We start from the raw sequence: 14,986 nt of genomic DNA, 5'->3' as shown, positions 1-14,986 counted from the left end.
GTGGTTCCGACAAGGCGATGGTCTATCCTGTATTGTATGATGTTCAACGTAGTGCGTGAGCGAAATGCGGGGTACGATTTTCAAGTGATCCAGTCAACTTATTTGCTCTGCCGACGACTTTGATATAGTCGGCAGATCATCTGCGGCGTTGGAGGAGCAAACTGAAACGCGAAGCAGGAAGGATTGGGTTGATGATTAAGACGAAGTACATGCTGGCCTGCGGATCCGAGACCGACTGATCCCGCTTATCCAGTGATAAAAAGGTAACAATCGACGGAGACTAGCTAGAGATAATTGAAGACTTCGTCTATCTCGGCTCACTGGTGACCGCAGACAATAACAGCGGAAGTCGTGCCTACTATGGACTCCACAAGCAACTGCGGTCGAAAAGACTGGACCGATACGCTGAGCAGGACATGTTGCGAGAATGCCGGACAATTGTCCTGCAAAACAGGTGTTCGCTGCCAATCCGGTAGGGACGAGACGAGCAGGGGCGCAACGAGCGAGGTGGTTATACTAAGTGGAGCGTGATCTGGCGAATGCGGGATGCCTGAGAAATTGGAGAACGGTTGCCATGGACCGAATGAATTTTAGGAATTATGTTCATCAAGCTATGTCGTGAGACGGAATACTATGTCGCGTTATACGTCTTGTGTTATTTATGTTGCTGTTGAAAGCTTATTTTGATCGTACTTTTCTATCGATTTAGGCATTAAAATCTACTCGGAGAGGTATTATGTCGGATGATCATAAGGGCTTATAAGTTCATATTTTATGTTTATATCATCTTGACGGATTCTTCGTCAGGTTCCATTCGAGGCGTTACGAAAGGTCCCGTGCGTATGTTGTGGAAGCGCACGTCCAAGAAAAGCTGACAAACCTCAAGTCATCACAAGAAGAGGTTGGACGTTGAGACGTTAGAGGACATCAGAGGCGAATCTACCAAGCGAGCCTCTCTAATATAGTTTCTAAAAGAGAGAGATCGTAGGGAATTACATGAGTATCGTCATTGAGCGCATTAGCGTGAGTTGAACAGAAGTTTCAGGAGGGGCCCAAAGTCAGAAACCCCTGAATGACCCGAGGATGGACACCATGAACCTAAAATGACACTAAGGAGACGCGATGGCTCGTGAAGTCTTGGAATATATTTTGCCAAAGAAAATTCACCGTCTCAATCATTCACTTATAAAAAAATACACAAACTTACCCTAAGTCGGCGGATGGCATTCCTAGAGATAAGTTGGCAGTCGTACAGCTCTATCCGCTGCAGGTTGTGACAGGATATCAGATGTTCGAGCGTCGCATCCGTTATCAGCGGACAGTTGTCCAGCTCCAGGACGGATAAGCTCTCGGCAGCGCAACCGCCAGCGGCCAGCTGCCGGATGCCTTCGTCCGTGATCAGCTCGCAGTGCGATAAAGTCTGCGTGTAGTGGGAAAGGAGTAAATAAATTTTGAGGTTTTTCTGTTACGAATCGGCCTTGAAATGGCTTACCAATTTTTCTAAACTTGGACAACCGACGGCTAGGTTGGACAACGTGGCGTCCGTTATCTGGCTGCACTCTTCCAAATCCATCCTTTCCAGATATTTGCAGCTCTTCAAAGATATGAAGAAAAAAATAATTGAAATTACCGCTGTTGTAATTTATGTCGGAATCGTCCCACCTTCGCTAACGCTATAAATCCCGAGTCTGTGAATTGAGTACATCCGGCGACTTCCAGCGTGTTCAGATAGTGGTTGTAAGTTGCCAGCGCGATAAGCGTTTGATCAGTCAGCTCGCAACACTTTGATACGCATAGTTGTTTAAGATTAATGCATTTTTCGGCTATTTTCGATACAGATGCGTCTGTTATGCTCTGGAAAATAGAAGCAAAATGACAAATGTAAGATTTAAGACTTTTTCTGTATGTTTTTTTTCTATTCAGCATACTTACATCACAGCTATGGAGATTTAATACCTCTATGTTGGGACAGTAGATTGCTAGAGCAATCACAGCCCGATCGTTAACTTGCTTGCATCCTGTTAAATATGAAGATGGTCTCAGATAATTTGTTTTATTTGACTTATTGAGTTCTCATCATACCTTTACAACTGAACTTTTTGATTTTATTGCACCCTCTAGCTAACGCCTCGACGCCGTTCTCCGTGATCAAATTGCACCAGGAAACATTGATTTCAGCCAAATTCTAGAAATTATAACAAGGAAAACTTCCTGTTAGCCTACGAAATGCACCGATTTCCCGACCGGCTTACCGGACATCCATCGGAGAGCGCCTTCAGGCTACAGTCTGTGATCTGCGAGCAGGACTCGAGGTTGATGGCGATCAGTTTGCAGCAGTACTTGCTGAGCGGCTGTATGGCAACGTCGGTGATTTTCTTGCACTCGGCCAGGTCCAGGTGTTCAATGTTATGGCAGTGTTGAGCAAGGGTTCGGATCGAGTGGCTGCCCACCGACTGGCAGCCCCGCAGGCAGAGATATTTGAGAAATCCTCCGCACCGGAGCGAGATGTTCTCTATCACGGGACCCTAAGTGGGGAAACAAATATTTCAGTATGAAGCTTGATTAAGATGAACTTTCCTTCTTTTCCAACGAACCGCAATGTCCCTTTGAAAGTCAAAAAGATTGATTTTCTGCCAGTTCGATCCGTCCAGGGCCAGCATGTTCCAGTACCGGGAAACCTACAACGAAAGAAGACATGGTTTAAGTATCCAGTACATTGCGTTGTTAGCCTAATCAATTATTGACACCTGTCCGCAGCGACAAAGCGAGGTGACGTCAAGGTAGGATAAAATTCGTAACAGAATTTCTTTGGGTAGTTTTTTGGATATTTCATCGTCTGGCACTATATACGTTTTCTGGAAAAAATCAGAAATTAAAAAAAAATCATTAGTCTCATTTATTTAAGAATATTTTTTAGTTTTGTTGATTTCAATGCGATAAAAGTCGTAAAAATGTAGAATGTAGAAATGTAAATATGAGTTGGGCTTAACTTTTTTAATTCAGCTCGCTCAATCCAAATTCATCAACACACATTCCATGTAAAGTGGATATCAGGTAAATGACATTGGACACGACCACTCCAATCCACATCTAAATGAATCCCGGATAGCGTGATAAAGATGAGTTTAGATAATTCAAATGAAGCCTCTTTCCTCGATAAGTGAGTGGGCAACTAAAAGACAACAAAACTGGATGTTGCTTTCGTGTTAATGGGATAGGTCAGTTCTGGACATCATGTCTATTGGCGTCAATGGTTAGAAAATACGAATTTCGTCCTGGTACAATACCCCAGAGCTATATTTACAGTTTGTGACACCGAAGCGGGTTTGCTGATTAACTAAATATACATAAGATTTTTGACCATATTTCACTTGATGGAATAGTTAGGGAATAGTTCTAAGATGAGTGTTCCAATCCAATCAATGCATTGAAGGTTAAATTGTTATTTTGTTCGATTTTTATGAACCAATTCCCACTACGAAACAGTATTTTAATGATAATCTTATCTCGGCAATAAGCTTATCGAGCACATTTTGCTGCAGTTCTCAGGTACAATACAATGTCAGATTAATAGCTGGTATAGCTTATGGGAGTGCTGCAACAATTTTTATACTTTCATTCTATGATAAAGGTGAATTAGGTCTAGAAAAATCATTTGTTTAATCCCATAACAAATTTGTCAGCAAATTAACAAATTTGCTCAAAGATTGAACATAAATTCAAAAATAAACAGTTTTATTTTCTTACTATGCGATATCGCAGGTTTACGGACGAACAAAACTTCCCTGGTTTAAATCATAATTCTTAATCATGTTTAAGTAATATATTTAAGTCAAAGCCATAGATCAAAGAAGATCAATAAGTTTCTTTGCTTAATCTGGGCCCAGTTTTGGTCTTTTGATGCATGTGGCCACTCGAAAGGAAAAAAGGAACGCGTCAGATTTACGGGTTCTCGTAAACCTAGGGCTAATTCTCGTTTAGTCGCATATTTATAGACGAGATCACTTCAAGCAATTCCTTCCTCTCATTACGACTCTAAGCCTGAACTCTCCTCTAACGACTCGAGATCCGACCCTTTCTAGTAATGACTCGAAATTACCGAACACATACCTCTCCTCTGTACGGCTCAAGGCCGGATCTCAGTTTCTAACTTTTAAATACCGTGCGGGACGTGATGACCAGAATAACGACACAGTATTTAATATCTATTATATAAAATTCTCTTGTAACGGTGTTTGTAGTACTACTCCTCCGAAATGACAACAACGATTCAAATGAAATTATTTTTAGAATATTCTGTTGGCATGCGAATCGGTTTATATTGAATAAAAATAACAAAAAGTCGCATCGATTGTCCGTAATAATTAAATTTGTAATAATTGGAATAAAATAAAAGTCATGGCTTTCATTTTTAAGATTGAAATTTTCTTCCTTTGGGCGCCGGGCGGTTTGTTTTTGGTCTCCATGGTCGACGCGTCGTGAACCAACGTCGCGAGAGGATAGTAACCATGGCAGAGCATACTGATTAGTGGGAACATTTGGGCGCGTATTTCTCAGCCAGGCATACTGTCAATGCACGTGGTGGCGCTATGAAGCCTAGATGTGATATTTTTCTATATGATTCCCAGCACATTTGTACAGCACATATTAATGAATGCGGCCTAGATGTGAACCAGATTGATATTTTGCCGACCGAATCAAAACCATGTGAACGATCTTAAAAAATAAAACAATTTTGATTTTGTGTTAATTAAAAGAGCATTTTTTGTATAAAATATAAATTTAATACTGATAAAGGTATCTTTGCGGACGTTTAAAAAAAGAAAGTGATTCCTATCGAAAGCAGACAAAATAATAACATGTATTAATATTTCAGAACCACAACAAAATCAGATGGAAATGAACAAACACATGAACTGAACAAAAGCCTGTCATGTAAAATAGATTATATGTAAAAATCGAGGGTATGCATTTTCCGGAAGAATTTACAGTTGAGAAGGTACACTAGAGCAAGAGCAAACGATCATCATTTACAAAAAAATGTATAAATTATGTCTTCATCCAATAATTGTTGAGTCCAACCTAAGGATCTGACGAAATAAACTCAACTGTTTTTTAAACCATTCACCAAAAAACACTACTGTTTGTTTACACACAATTCAAGTACGTACTTAACATGAAAAGTGTGTTGTTGTTTTACATATTTTGGCTACATAGAAGAGACTTTTTTAGATTGATGTACCAGTGGAAGCATATTTTTTTTAATGTTACCGGAGAGTGTTGAAAATACTATTAATTCCTGTCATTTGACATGCTGGAACAAGTTCAAACGCGCCTTTTAGCCATTAAATATTTACCTCTCCAAAATGATTCAGGATTATATGAGAAAATTTTTGAAAGGGGTCTCCCGCATGTTGAATCTGAAGTGGATATTCTGAATTATAAAAAGTATCTTTGGCAATTGAGGTTTTTTGTTTAAAACAGCATTGAGTAAAAGTGGAGTATCAAACGTTTACTTTAACTGCAAAAAAAAATGCAGATATATCAAAGAAATTTTATAAAACAAACATGAACACGTATTAAATTAATTTCAATGCCTTTACACTATATTTCGCATATATGAATAAGTTCAGAAAAAGCATTGTGTTTTCACTTGCTTCAATAATTGGAACAAATGTTAACTTGAAATATCTTTCTGTCAACATTTTTGCATATTTTTCTTTCAACAAAAGTTCAACAAAAGTTTGTTCAACTGAAATTCAACTATGTTATAATCCATTTGCACTTGCCCTGGTGTATCTGAATTGAAATAAAAAAATGAAAAAAAAATAAAAACTTAGACAACTGTTAGTCTTCTCGGTGTAAGAATCATCATTTTCAGGTTTATGAAAAATTTTAGAAAATATTCATACCACCGTCGAAACCTGTACAGATTTTTTTCGAACCATTCAATTTTTGATAATCTGCTTTTCATTCGATTGTTAACCAATGTGTGTGCAATGGAATTTTTGTGACTTTGTCAGAACAATCTTTCATTGTGAGTTTACTACTGCTCGGAAAAATAATATTCTTATACCAATGGAATCCGCAAATGTAAGGCAAAATGTATTGGGAAATGGTTTTGATGAAAATCAAACGACATAAAAGTTATCTAAGAGTAACGTACTATAAGTTCGAATGTTGTGAAAAGGCCTCCGTTTCGAATGGGTTAATGAACAGATAAGGTCAGTAAGTTTGAATATTGAAAAGTCTTAAAAACCTTCAGCACAAAAAAAAGAGAAAATTGCTGTGATTCAGCCGAATAACAAAATTTTAACATTTTATTTTCTCCTTTAAAACCGTTCTTTTCCTTGATTCATTGATTTACAGTTTATCAATATGAATATAATTTGCAGTGTTAAAAGTCGCCAGATTTCATACCATGACAAGTGCTGTTTGGCGTCACTTCAAGTTGTAATGTGTCATGTCTTCAAGTTTAATATATTGCGAGAAAAATTATAAACATGATTTTTACATGGGAAGTTTTTTGGGCACAAGATATATTTCTATGATTGTTACAAACCTTTCTGCATTGCAGTGTGAATAAGGGAGGGACAAAGGGAGTTCAATTTAAATTGCGATGTATAGCTTGAAAACTTATCAAACCAATAAGGGCATCCACACAAGTTTGTTGGCATAAATCGAGAACTTATAAAGCAAAAGGAAGGGTGAATGTTTGGGTATGAAGAAATTGAGACCCTCCCTTATTTCTGGTTGGAGTCGGAAAGGAGGAGGCGAGTCTTCATTCATATTACATTTGGCATAATTTGAAATCTTATCAGACAAATAAAGCGAAAGCTACGTCTTTTGAATTCCAAAAAACAATTTTATGGTAGTTCGTAAGCACTTCTTGCGTTGCAAGAGGGAAAGGGCTGGCATAACAATTAAACATACATATTGAAAAAAAATAGAAACTTTATGAAGCTTATGAAAAGAGAGTTAAAGTTTTAGATCTTGAAAAACAAATTTAGAGAAAAATTCTAAGAAAATACTATTAAAACATCTTCGAACTAACGCTAGAAACTTCAAGTGCTGCTCTTTTTTTAAAGCATATGCTACTAATTTATGTTAAAATTTGGTTTGAAACGCTGTCTAGGAAATAAAACTGAATTTCAATTATTTTAACAAATTTAATTAACTTTTGGAAGGTGTAGCAAAGCACACCGGGTCAGCTAGTACTACTATAAAACTTTATTAGAGACAAATACTTAAAAATCGCAACTGTAGTTAAAAACTGCCTATTCGTCACACGTCGGAAATAGGATTGACGTTTTAGTTGACAGCCGATGGTGCTTCCGCCAAGGGTCAGTCTAGCTGTCCTGGTGAGCCAGCTGAGTGCAGAGTTGCCAGTGCTGTTATTGTTTTCCTCAACACTAACGATTCGACATCTGATCTCTCCTCGTAGTGACTCGTGGATAACAGGCTTATCCTTACTCCTGTTGACTCAAGGCCTGATCTCTCCTCTTGCGACTCAAGATCCGACCCCTCAGCATAAAGACTCGGGGTTCAAAACACAAAGCTCTCCTCTTGGAGAATCGACAACTAACCTCTTCTCTAACAGCTCGAGGATCGACACCTTTTTAATATAGTGTGTTAATTTAACCCTCATCCGCATTAGATTTCGTAACCCTAATCAGCACAAGGAGTGTCAATTTGACACTACAAGCTCAAATCGTTATAATTTTTGGCGTGTTCAACCTTGTAATGTCAGTAAATATGTTTAGGACATTATATAGATATACCTTTAGGTCGGGAAATTTTTTAATTATTACCCCAAAACATTTTTATTAAGGTTGATATTACCCCATGACGAAGACCAAAAAACCGTATCCGTAAACACTGTTATTTGAATGCCTCAGGAAAAAATATTCACTTCTGCATTTACCGCTAAATTCTTTACTTTCGAAATAAAACCAACAAATTCATTAAATTGCAAAATGAAAATATACACTTTTCACTCACAAAATATTCACTGTTATCCCCAAGAATATCACTTTTACCCCATTTGGGGTTATTTACCCCGGTTCCCCGACCGCTGCTTTAGCTACTAGTTTTCTCATTATTCAGCATGAAAGAAAAAAAATCCGAAAAAACATACCTCAAGAAAACTGCTGAAGTTCATATATTACACTTCCAAAAAAATATTTGCCTTATGCATATGAAAGCTGAAGTTAATGTCTACATCATGGAGCCAAGAAATATTTACAAAAAAAAATTAATGAACGGCTCACAAAAAGTTCAAAAAAGTGGTCTGAAAAACCTACTTTTCTTTCGATTGCTAGTAAAAACTGTTTGAGCGATGGTAGAGTTTTCGAAAAAATATGATTACAAAATTTATTCTAATTCTAACATTTGGTTGAATATAGATTTTTGATGCAACAAAAATTGAATTTACTGGAATTTTTCAAAGTTGACTGCTTTGCGCGATTTTTTTCCAAATTGAAATTTCATCTGTTTTTGTGGTCCACCGTCAGGTTGTACCCGGATTGTCAGTGCTTTTCATTTGTTTTCGACCAATAAAAAGTATATTCATTCATTGGAAAGCAAATTTAATCTACATTCTAGTGAGGTGCAACAATTCACGCTGTGAGATTTCACAAAAATATGAAAATTATAAACGTAAAATCATTCCTGAATTTCTAGAACTACAAGCAGCGCGTCCAGCAAAACGTGTTTGTTTGCTCTCCGATTAGGTACGGTCTGGGGCAAGGAATATTTAAAGGAGGTAGTGCCGAGGCAGCCTTGCTTTAGTATTAGTACCGCCTGTGACGTCACTGTTGCCAATAATCTGTGAATTTATATGGAATTTTTTCAATGTTTGTTAGCAATTAAAAAAAATTGAAGATTTTTTCAACTTTGAAGGCTCACAATTCTAGAAATATTATTGTTCTTCAAGGCTGATACTAAAAAAGTTGAATGTAGTAATTGTTTTGCTTTAATTCAGACGATTGAAGTTGCTGAGGTATCCTAACTCAAATTGACAAAACTTGATAATTAGTTCAAAATTTTGCTTATAAATATTGAAATCAGTTAGGTTTGAACCGTTGATAAAATAAAATAACCAAAAATAGTATTTTTCGAATCCAACCACAATCTTTTATTGGAATTTAGTAAACCAAAGTTGCAATGGTTTTATTGGGGTTAATTGTTCTAAATTAGAAATTTATATGGTACACCTTGTTAGATTCAAATCATGACGATGAGGTGCACTGCCATAAACTACCAATCAGACCTTTTGAAAGGGGAAAAATATTATTTTTGCTCGTTTCACATAGAGCATGACTGTGCATTCAATAACAAGTTCAAGAATAATACACACTGCAGTCTATTAAACACAAAGAAACCTCATAGCACAATCAACTAGTGGCCTTACAACATAATCCGAATCAAATGGGATTTTAATTTAGTTCTTTAATGTGTTTAACATTGAAATTTGAGTTCTACCAGTATAAACCTTCGACAGCTTGGCAACAGTGACGTCACGAAAAAAATCCAATATGGCTCTCGGCACTACCTTCTTTCAATATTCCTTGGGTCTGGGGGAGGAAGACTGAATAAAAAAAGAGAAAAAAAAATTTAAACGTCAAATTTCTCTCATCAATCTACCGACCAGTGCGAAGGTTCAAAATTTTACTTTCTTATTTAGTAATTTTTAATAAAACTTTGTTCATGCTGAAAAGCACTTGTTTTGCATAAAACAATGATTTAATTAGGTTTTGTTTTGCTCTGGCAAATTCCTGCATGATCAGGCGTATTATGTCGCTCAAATTTCGTTAAAGTTTTGAAGCTAATAAATAAAAATGGCTTGATTAATGGTTGTTCTAAAAATATAGCTCAATCTAAATTTAGCACCTAAACAACTGAGTTACATGACTCACTACACGAAACTGATCATCTAAAGTTAAAATTTGAACGATTACAAATCTTTTCAACAATTGCTGGCTTTTTGCCGAACAGTAAAAAAACGATGCAGAAAACGATGCAGCAAATTTCAGTCTTCCTCCCCCAGGGTACGGTGGGTGGTGAATGGTGATTTGAGCAGAGAGCCAAGCCGAGAGAAGAAATAATGATATGTCAAATTGACACTCTAAGTCGGAAAAGGGAGTTTTTTTGTCCATGCTTACAGGGTTCGTCCATAAAAAAAGTAAAGATGCAATATTAAATAACTTTTGAATTCTGAAGAAATTTTTGGTTTTTGAAGCTTATGAAAAAAGTTACAAGCCTTCAAACTTGCAATAGTGTAAAAATGACACTCTAATGCGAATGAGGATTAAACATCCTTACCGGAGTTTCTTTCCTTGTCCAATTCTATTTGACAGGGGCAAGTTTTAAATTTTTTAAATTGTTTATAAAACCACAATTCTAAACAATTTTCAATCAATTAATGATCCACAATCTATTAATCACCTAAAAATCTGAACAAATGAGATATTTTAAATATTACCGCGGTATCTTTTTCAATAGGCCATATTTCCAGCAAAATAAAGAAACGGAATTACCGGAAAAATTTATTTGATTTTTCACAAACTTTTAGTTGACTTTTCATCTTATGTTTACCATAAAAAAAAGAGAAAAGACAAACTCAATGAATAGCTAACATCACGATACCTTGAGACCCAAAGCATTCAGTGCGGGTCAAATCGTCAAAGGTTTTTTTTCAATTTCCGCTTGTTTTTGAAGCACATTTTAAGCCAAACAAAATCGTAAAAATTATACAGATGAATGTAACAAATCATAGAAATGAAGAGGACAAAAAAGGAATTTAATCCAGATTTACATGGTAAGTCGGATACCCTTTTTTATCTAGTTATTTTGAAGCCATACACAGCACAAATTGATAAAACTGACAGTACATCTATTTTGTTTTCTAAATTGATGATTTTTAATTCTAATTCGTTTATTTACAGAGGAAATTGATATTTTCGTAGGTGATGGAAAGAATTATAGAAACACGAGATATCAAAGAACGAAAGAACATAAGCCGTAAATATCATGAATTTTTCGAAAAAGATACAACGGCTCACCGGCAGGACTTGAACCGGAAATCTCCGCAGGTTCAAGTCCTGCCGGTGAGCCGTTTAGAATTAAGTTTAACAATATATTCTTCTATTGACAAAGAGTTTTTCAACTCAACGATGCTCCAAATTTCCACGACCTCTTTGTGAAGAAATGGGATCAGCCAAGTGAAAACTTCTTCAAATACGGTATTGACCCCGAAAACATTGATCATATTGTATGGGAGTGACTATATACTCAGATTACTATAGATCAGGGTTCTCATGAACAATAGGAAAATAGAGTTTGTTCCACTTTGTATTTGATCGTGTCCATTTGTTTACTGCAGCGCCGCTAGTTGTCGTAGCAAAAAAAAATATAACAGCGTTTGATCTGCAAGGTGTCAATTTAGTGGTGAAAATTTCGTAGGATTGGTACACACGTTGAAACAACATGGCCAGGAAGAATTATCACTGAAGCTCTTAAAACATTGGAACATTAAACCGGAAACTACGAGCAAGCGTCACCAGGGCAGTCCGGAATAATATTGAGGTGATTTGGTTAAAAGTATATCAATGCAGCACATAGTACACACAGCAATTTTTTTTTTTGCTGATTTTTGACTATCCACCAAAATTTCCAGCAATTTAAATTGCTGAAAAAAACAGCAAACGTTTATGCTGGTTTCCAGCAATTCAAATTGCTGGTAAATCAGCAATTCAAATTGCTGGTAAATCAGCAATCCAGATTGCTGGAAACCAGCTATTTCTTTCAACACAACCGGCGGTAGTTAGTATCAAATTTATATTTCAATTCAAAATTACATTTTGATTTGGCTGCGCATATAATAAGCAATAAAACTATTATGTCCTCCCTTTTTTTCAATAAAGGTATATATTTATTTCCCGAAACACGATTTTTTTTTCAATATTCTATAACACCGGCTCTCGACTAGCAGCTTTGTGTCAGAGTGTTGATCATCCGCCACCTGTAAAAATAGTTTTGATTAGAATATTTTAGAGAATATCTATCTGTCCAAAAAAAACTCACCCTTGACTTGTTATCTGGTTGCTAGAATATAGAGGAGAATAAAATAATTATATTAATTTAACCAAAATTCGTAAAATAGAATCTCACCTTGCTTCAGCGTACGAAACAAAAATAAACTCCAAATTGACAACTAGATCAATTGCTGGAAAGTCCAGCAATATGAAACCCGATTGCTGATTTTTCAGCAAAATTAACAAGAACACAACCAAATGCTGAAAAATCCAGCAATTCGAAAACCGATATCTGGTTTCCAGCAAAAATTTGGATTGCTGAACGTTTCCAGCAATTTTTTTTGCTGGAAATCGAGGCAAAAATTTACAGTGCAGTTCTTCGAATCTGTAAACAACCCAACAGGACGCTGAAACAGAACCTGCTAGTTAAAACCCGAGCAAGAAAGCTTACGACCAAGTCTAGACAGAGTACAACGGCTGTATTTGGATGGACAATGGAACATAAGTCAACATGGACTTTGGACACATCCCAGGTTGGAGATTTTACCCTGCTAATCGTAAGCGGAATTCTCCAAAAGGGTTCAAATTTGCGCACAAGTTGATGATTTGGCAAGCCATCTGTAGTTGTGGAAGAAGGCAAAAGTTTTCATCACTGGACCAACCATGAATCAACAAGTTAACAAGAAGAAGTGTTTGGCTTGATCTAGCTAGCTGCCACTACATCCGAGATGTATTGGAATGGTACAACCAGATTAATATTGATGTTATTGGAAAAAGGATCACTCATCATCTTATATAGCGCTTGTGATATAGCTCAGTTAGCAAGTGTGTTGCCTCTTGAGCCGATGTCCGCGAGTTCGAGACCAAGAGTAAACATCGAACACAGTTGTACCGGATAAGTTTTTCAATAACTGTCCGCCAACTGCAACGTTCATAAAAAAAGTCGCGAATGCCATAAAGATGGTATTATGCATGCAGAAAAAATCAAAAAAAAATATGAGCGCTAGTAATCAAAGCAGCTTTGCCTACTAGCGAAACGTCGCATACGTCGCGACGTTGAAATTAATAACGACGTATCGCGAATTTCCTAGGAAACTTGAAGCATGCGACCTAGGGAAAATGTACAGTAAATAACGTAAACAATGGTCGATTACTACATTTTTTTTCTTTTTTGATAGGAGTTTAACCCGTTAGGGTCATTCTTCCTCGACAGTACTACATTGAAATCGCCTACTGAACTGAAAAAAGAATAACAAACTGGCGAATGACAGGAATCTCGCTAGTAAAAAAGCGTCGCTGGTCCTACTGTCGCTATTCGGTTTGGTGCACATAATAAAACGACTATAATCGAAACAAAAAAAAATCATATTTGCAGAAGTGGTGGAAGCAAATGACCGATATGGTTGATGTTGTCACCGCGCAGTAATTGATGGAAAATATTCGACGAAAAGTTCTAGAATTTCTCATTCAACAGCAGATTAGACATATAACTTTTATTGTATTTTTCCTTGAAGTTTTGTAAACCCCTTAAAACCGTTTTAGCAATTTTGTTCCAATTTTGACACGGCATCCTACTCTGATGGACATAAAAATTCGACATGTTTAACACTAACGAGTGTATTCGAAATAAAATGCAACACTTTGTCTTGTGAATAAATTCTGAATGCATGGATGTAAAGCGAATAAATTTTTACCGAAGTTACCTGGTAATGTAATGTTAACATATGCAAACTTTTGTGCTGATCTGTCAAGTGGTTTTCGAGATATAGCGTCCATTGAAGAAATTTTTCGACATTAATTTTTGGACAACACCTTCGCCATCTGTAATGCATACTATGAACAACATTTTTTTAAATCAAGGCTATTTTTGATTACGTTTGCTGTTTCTTTAAGCTTAACCTTCAAAATAACTTAAAGTTTTGAATTTGGTCGAAGTTATAACAAATTTAGCCGATTGTCCTCCTTCGGCACAATAACAACATATTTGACATTTATCACTCCACTACCATTTTTGCGTAATGGCGTGCACGATTCCAGATCCAACTTAAACAGCGTATAAACTTTGTGGGACCTATTGAAGACCTTTGCAGAGAAAACGGTCGCATTTGGAGGCAGTTTTCTTTGTATTTTTAGCAATTCATCGTGTCAATCGTTATGAAAGACTGAGTAATTTGCAGTTTCCGCAGATCGTTGGTTAGCCTCCTCAAGTACTAGACATTTTTTTTTTATTTTTCTCTTCTTGTTTATCTCAAGGAAATATAGGCGAATATTAGAATACGATCTAATAATTTAATTTTATCTACTTATTCCATGATTTTCAATAAGGCATGAAAATGAAAGCAATAATTTTCAATCGAATTTTTTTTTCTTTCAATTGACTGTAATGCGGACCGGTCTGAAAGTTTTCTTTACTGTCTTTCGTAGCAACCTGAAACTTCTAAGTATTCTTTTGGCAGCAAATAAAAAGTTGTGATTCCAAATTTGTGAACTGAACTTCCAAAGCAGTCCAGTTTCAAATAATTGAATGAAAATTGGAGACCATGCTCCCTGGTGACCGCTAAAAGGTTCGTTTTACTGTCAATTACGATTTTTTTTCGAATTATCTCCCCACAAGTAGTTAAAAATGTTTTGCGCACGATTTGACCACCGAATTTTGTTTATTTTACAGATGGGCAGCTTTCTACCTAGTAGAAATGAAGTCAGGCCTATTTATAAGTCAGCTAGACGAACCAGTCAGAAAAATTTGACTTTTTTTTATCACTTTCTCTACTCATATTTTTGGATTGAGCTTCGAGTACATTCTTTAAGGGGGGGGTAGGGTCTAACACTTTCAAAAAATCGATTTTTTTATTTTTTTATTTTCTTATTGTAAAACATTTCAAGAATGTTGTGTCAAATTTTCAAATCAATTGAAGCAAAACTGTAGAAGTTATAGGCCTTTATCTCCTCGT

At 36.3% G+C, this 14,986-nt stretch overlaps 1 protein-coding gene across 2 annotated transcripts in view; it reads right to left on the bottom strand.

Annotated features, from left to right (window-relative positions):
- The window catches only part of LOC129742736 (F-box/LRR-repeat protein 20), an 85,412-nt gene that overhangs the window by 13,149 nt on the left and 57,277 nt on the right, over nt 1-14,986 (bottom strand). For both annotated transcript variants that reach the window (XM_055734680.1, XM_055734679.1), the window contains exons 2-9: nt 2,748-2,855; nt 2,595-2,678; nt 2,253-2,525; nt 2,083-2,185; nt 1,933-2,018; nt 1,663-1,854; nt 1,493-1,594; nt 1,208-1,420 (exon numbers count right to left, since the gene is read on the bottom strand). In XM_055734680.1, the coding sequence (XP_055590655.1) occupies nt 1,208-1,420; nt 1,493-1,594; nt 1,663-1,854; nt 1,933-2,018; nt 2,083-2,185; nt 2,253-2,525; nt 2,595-2,660 (1,035 nt within the window). In that variant the 5' untranslated portion in view covers nt 2,661-2,678; nt 2,748-2,855. The remainder of the gene's footprint in view (nt 1-1,207; nt 1,421-1,492; nt 1,595-1,662; nt 1,855-1,932; nt 2,019-2,082; nt 2,186-2,252; nt 2,526-2,594; nt 2,679-2,747; nt 2,856-14,986) is intronic.

Source organism: Uranotaenia lowii, chromosome 2 (assembly GCF_029784155.1).
Source record: "Uranotaenia lowii strain MFRU-FL chromosome 2, ASM2978415v1, whole genome shotgun sequence".
In the NCBI taxonomy this organism is placed as follows: domain Eukaryota; kingdom Metazoa; phylum Arthropoda; class Insecta; order Diptera; family Culicidae; genus Uranotaenia; species Uranotaenia lowii.
The sequence above is the reverse complement of the archived record's forward strand: the minus strand, read 5'-3'. Positions and strand labels throughout refer to the sequence as shown.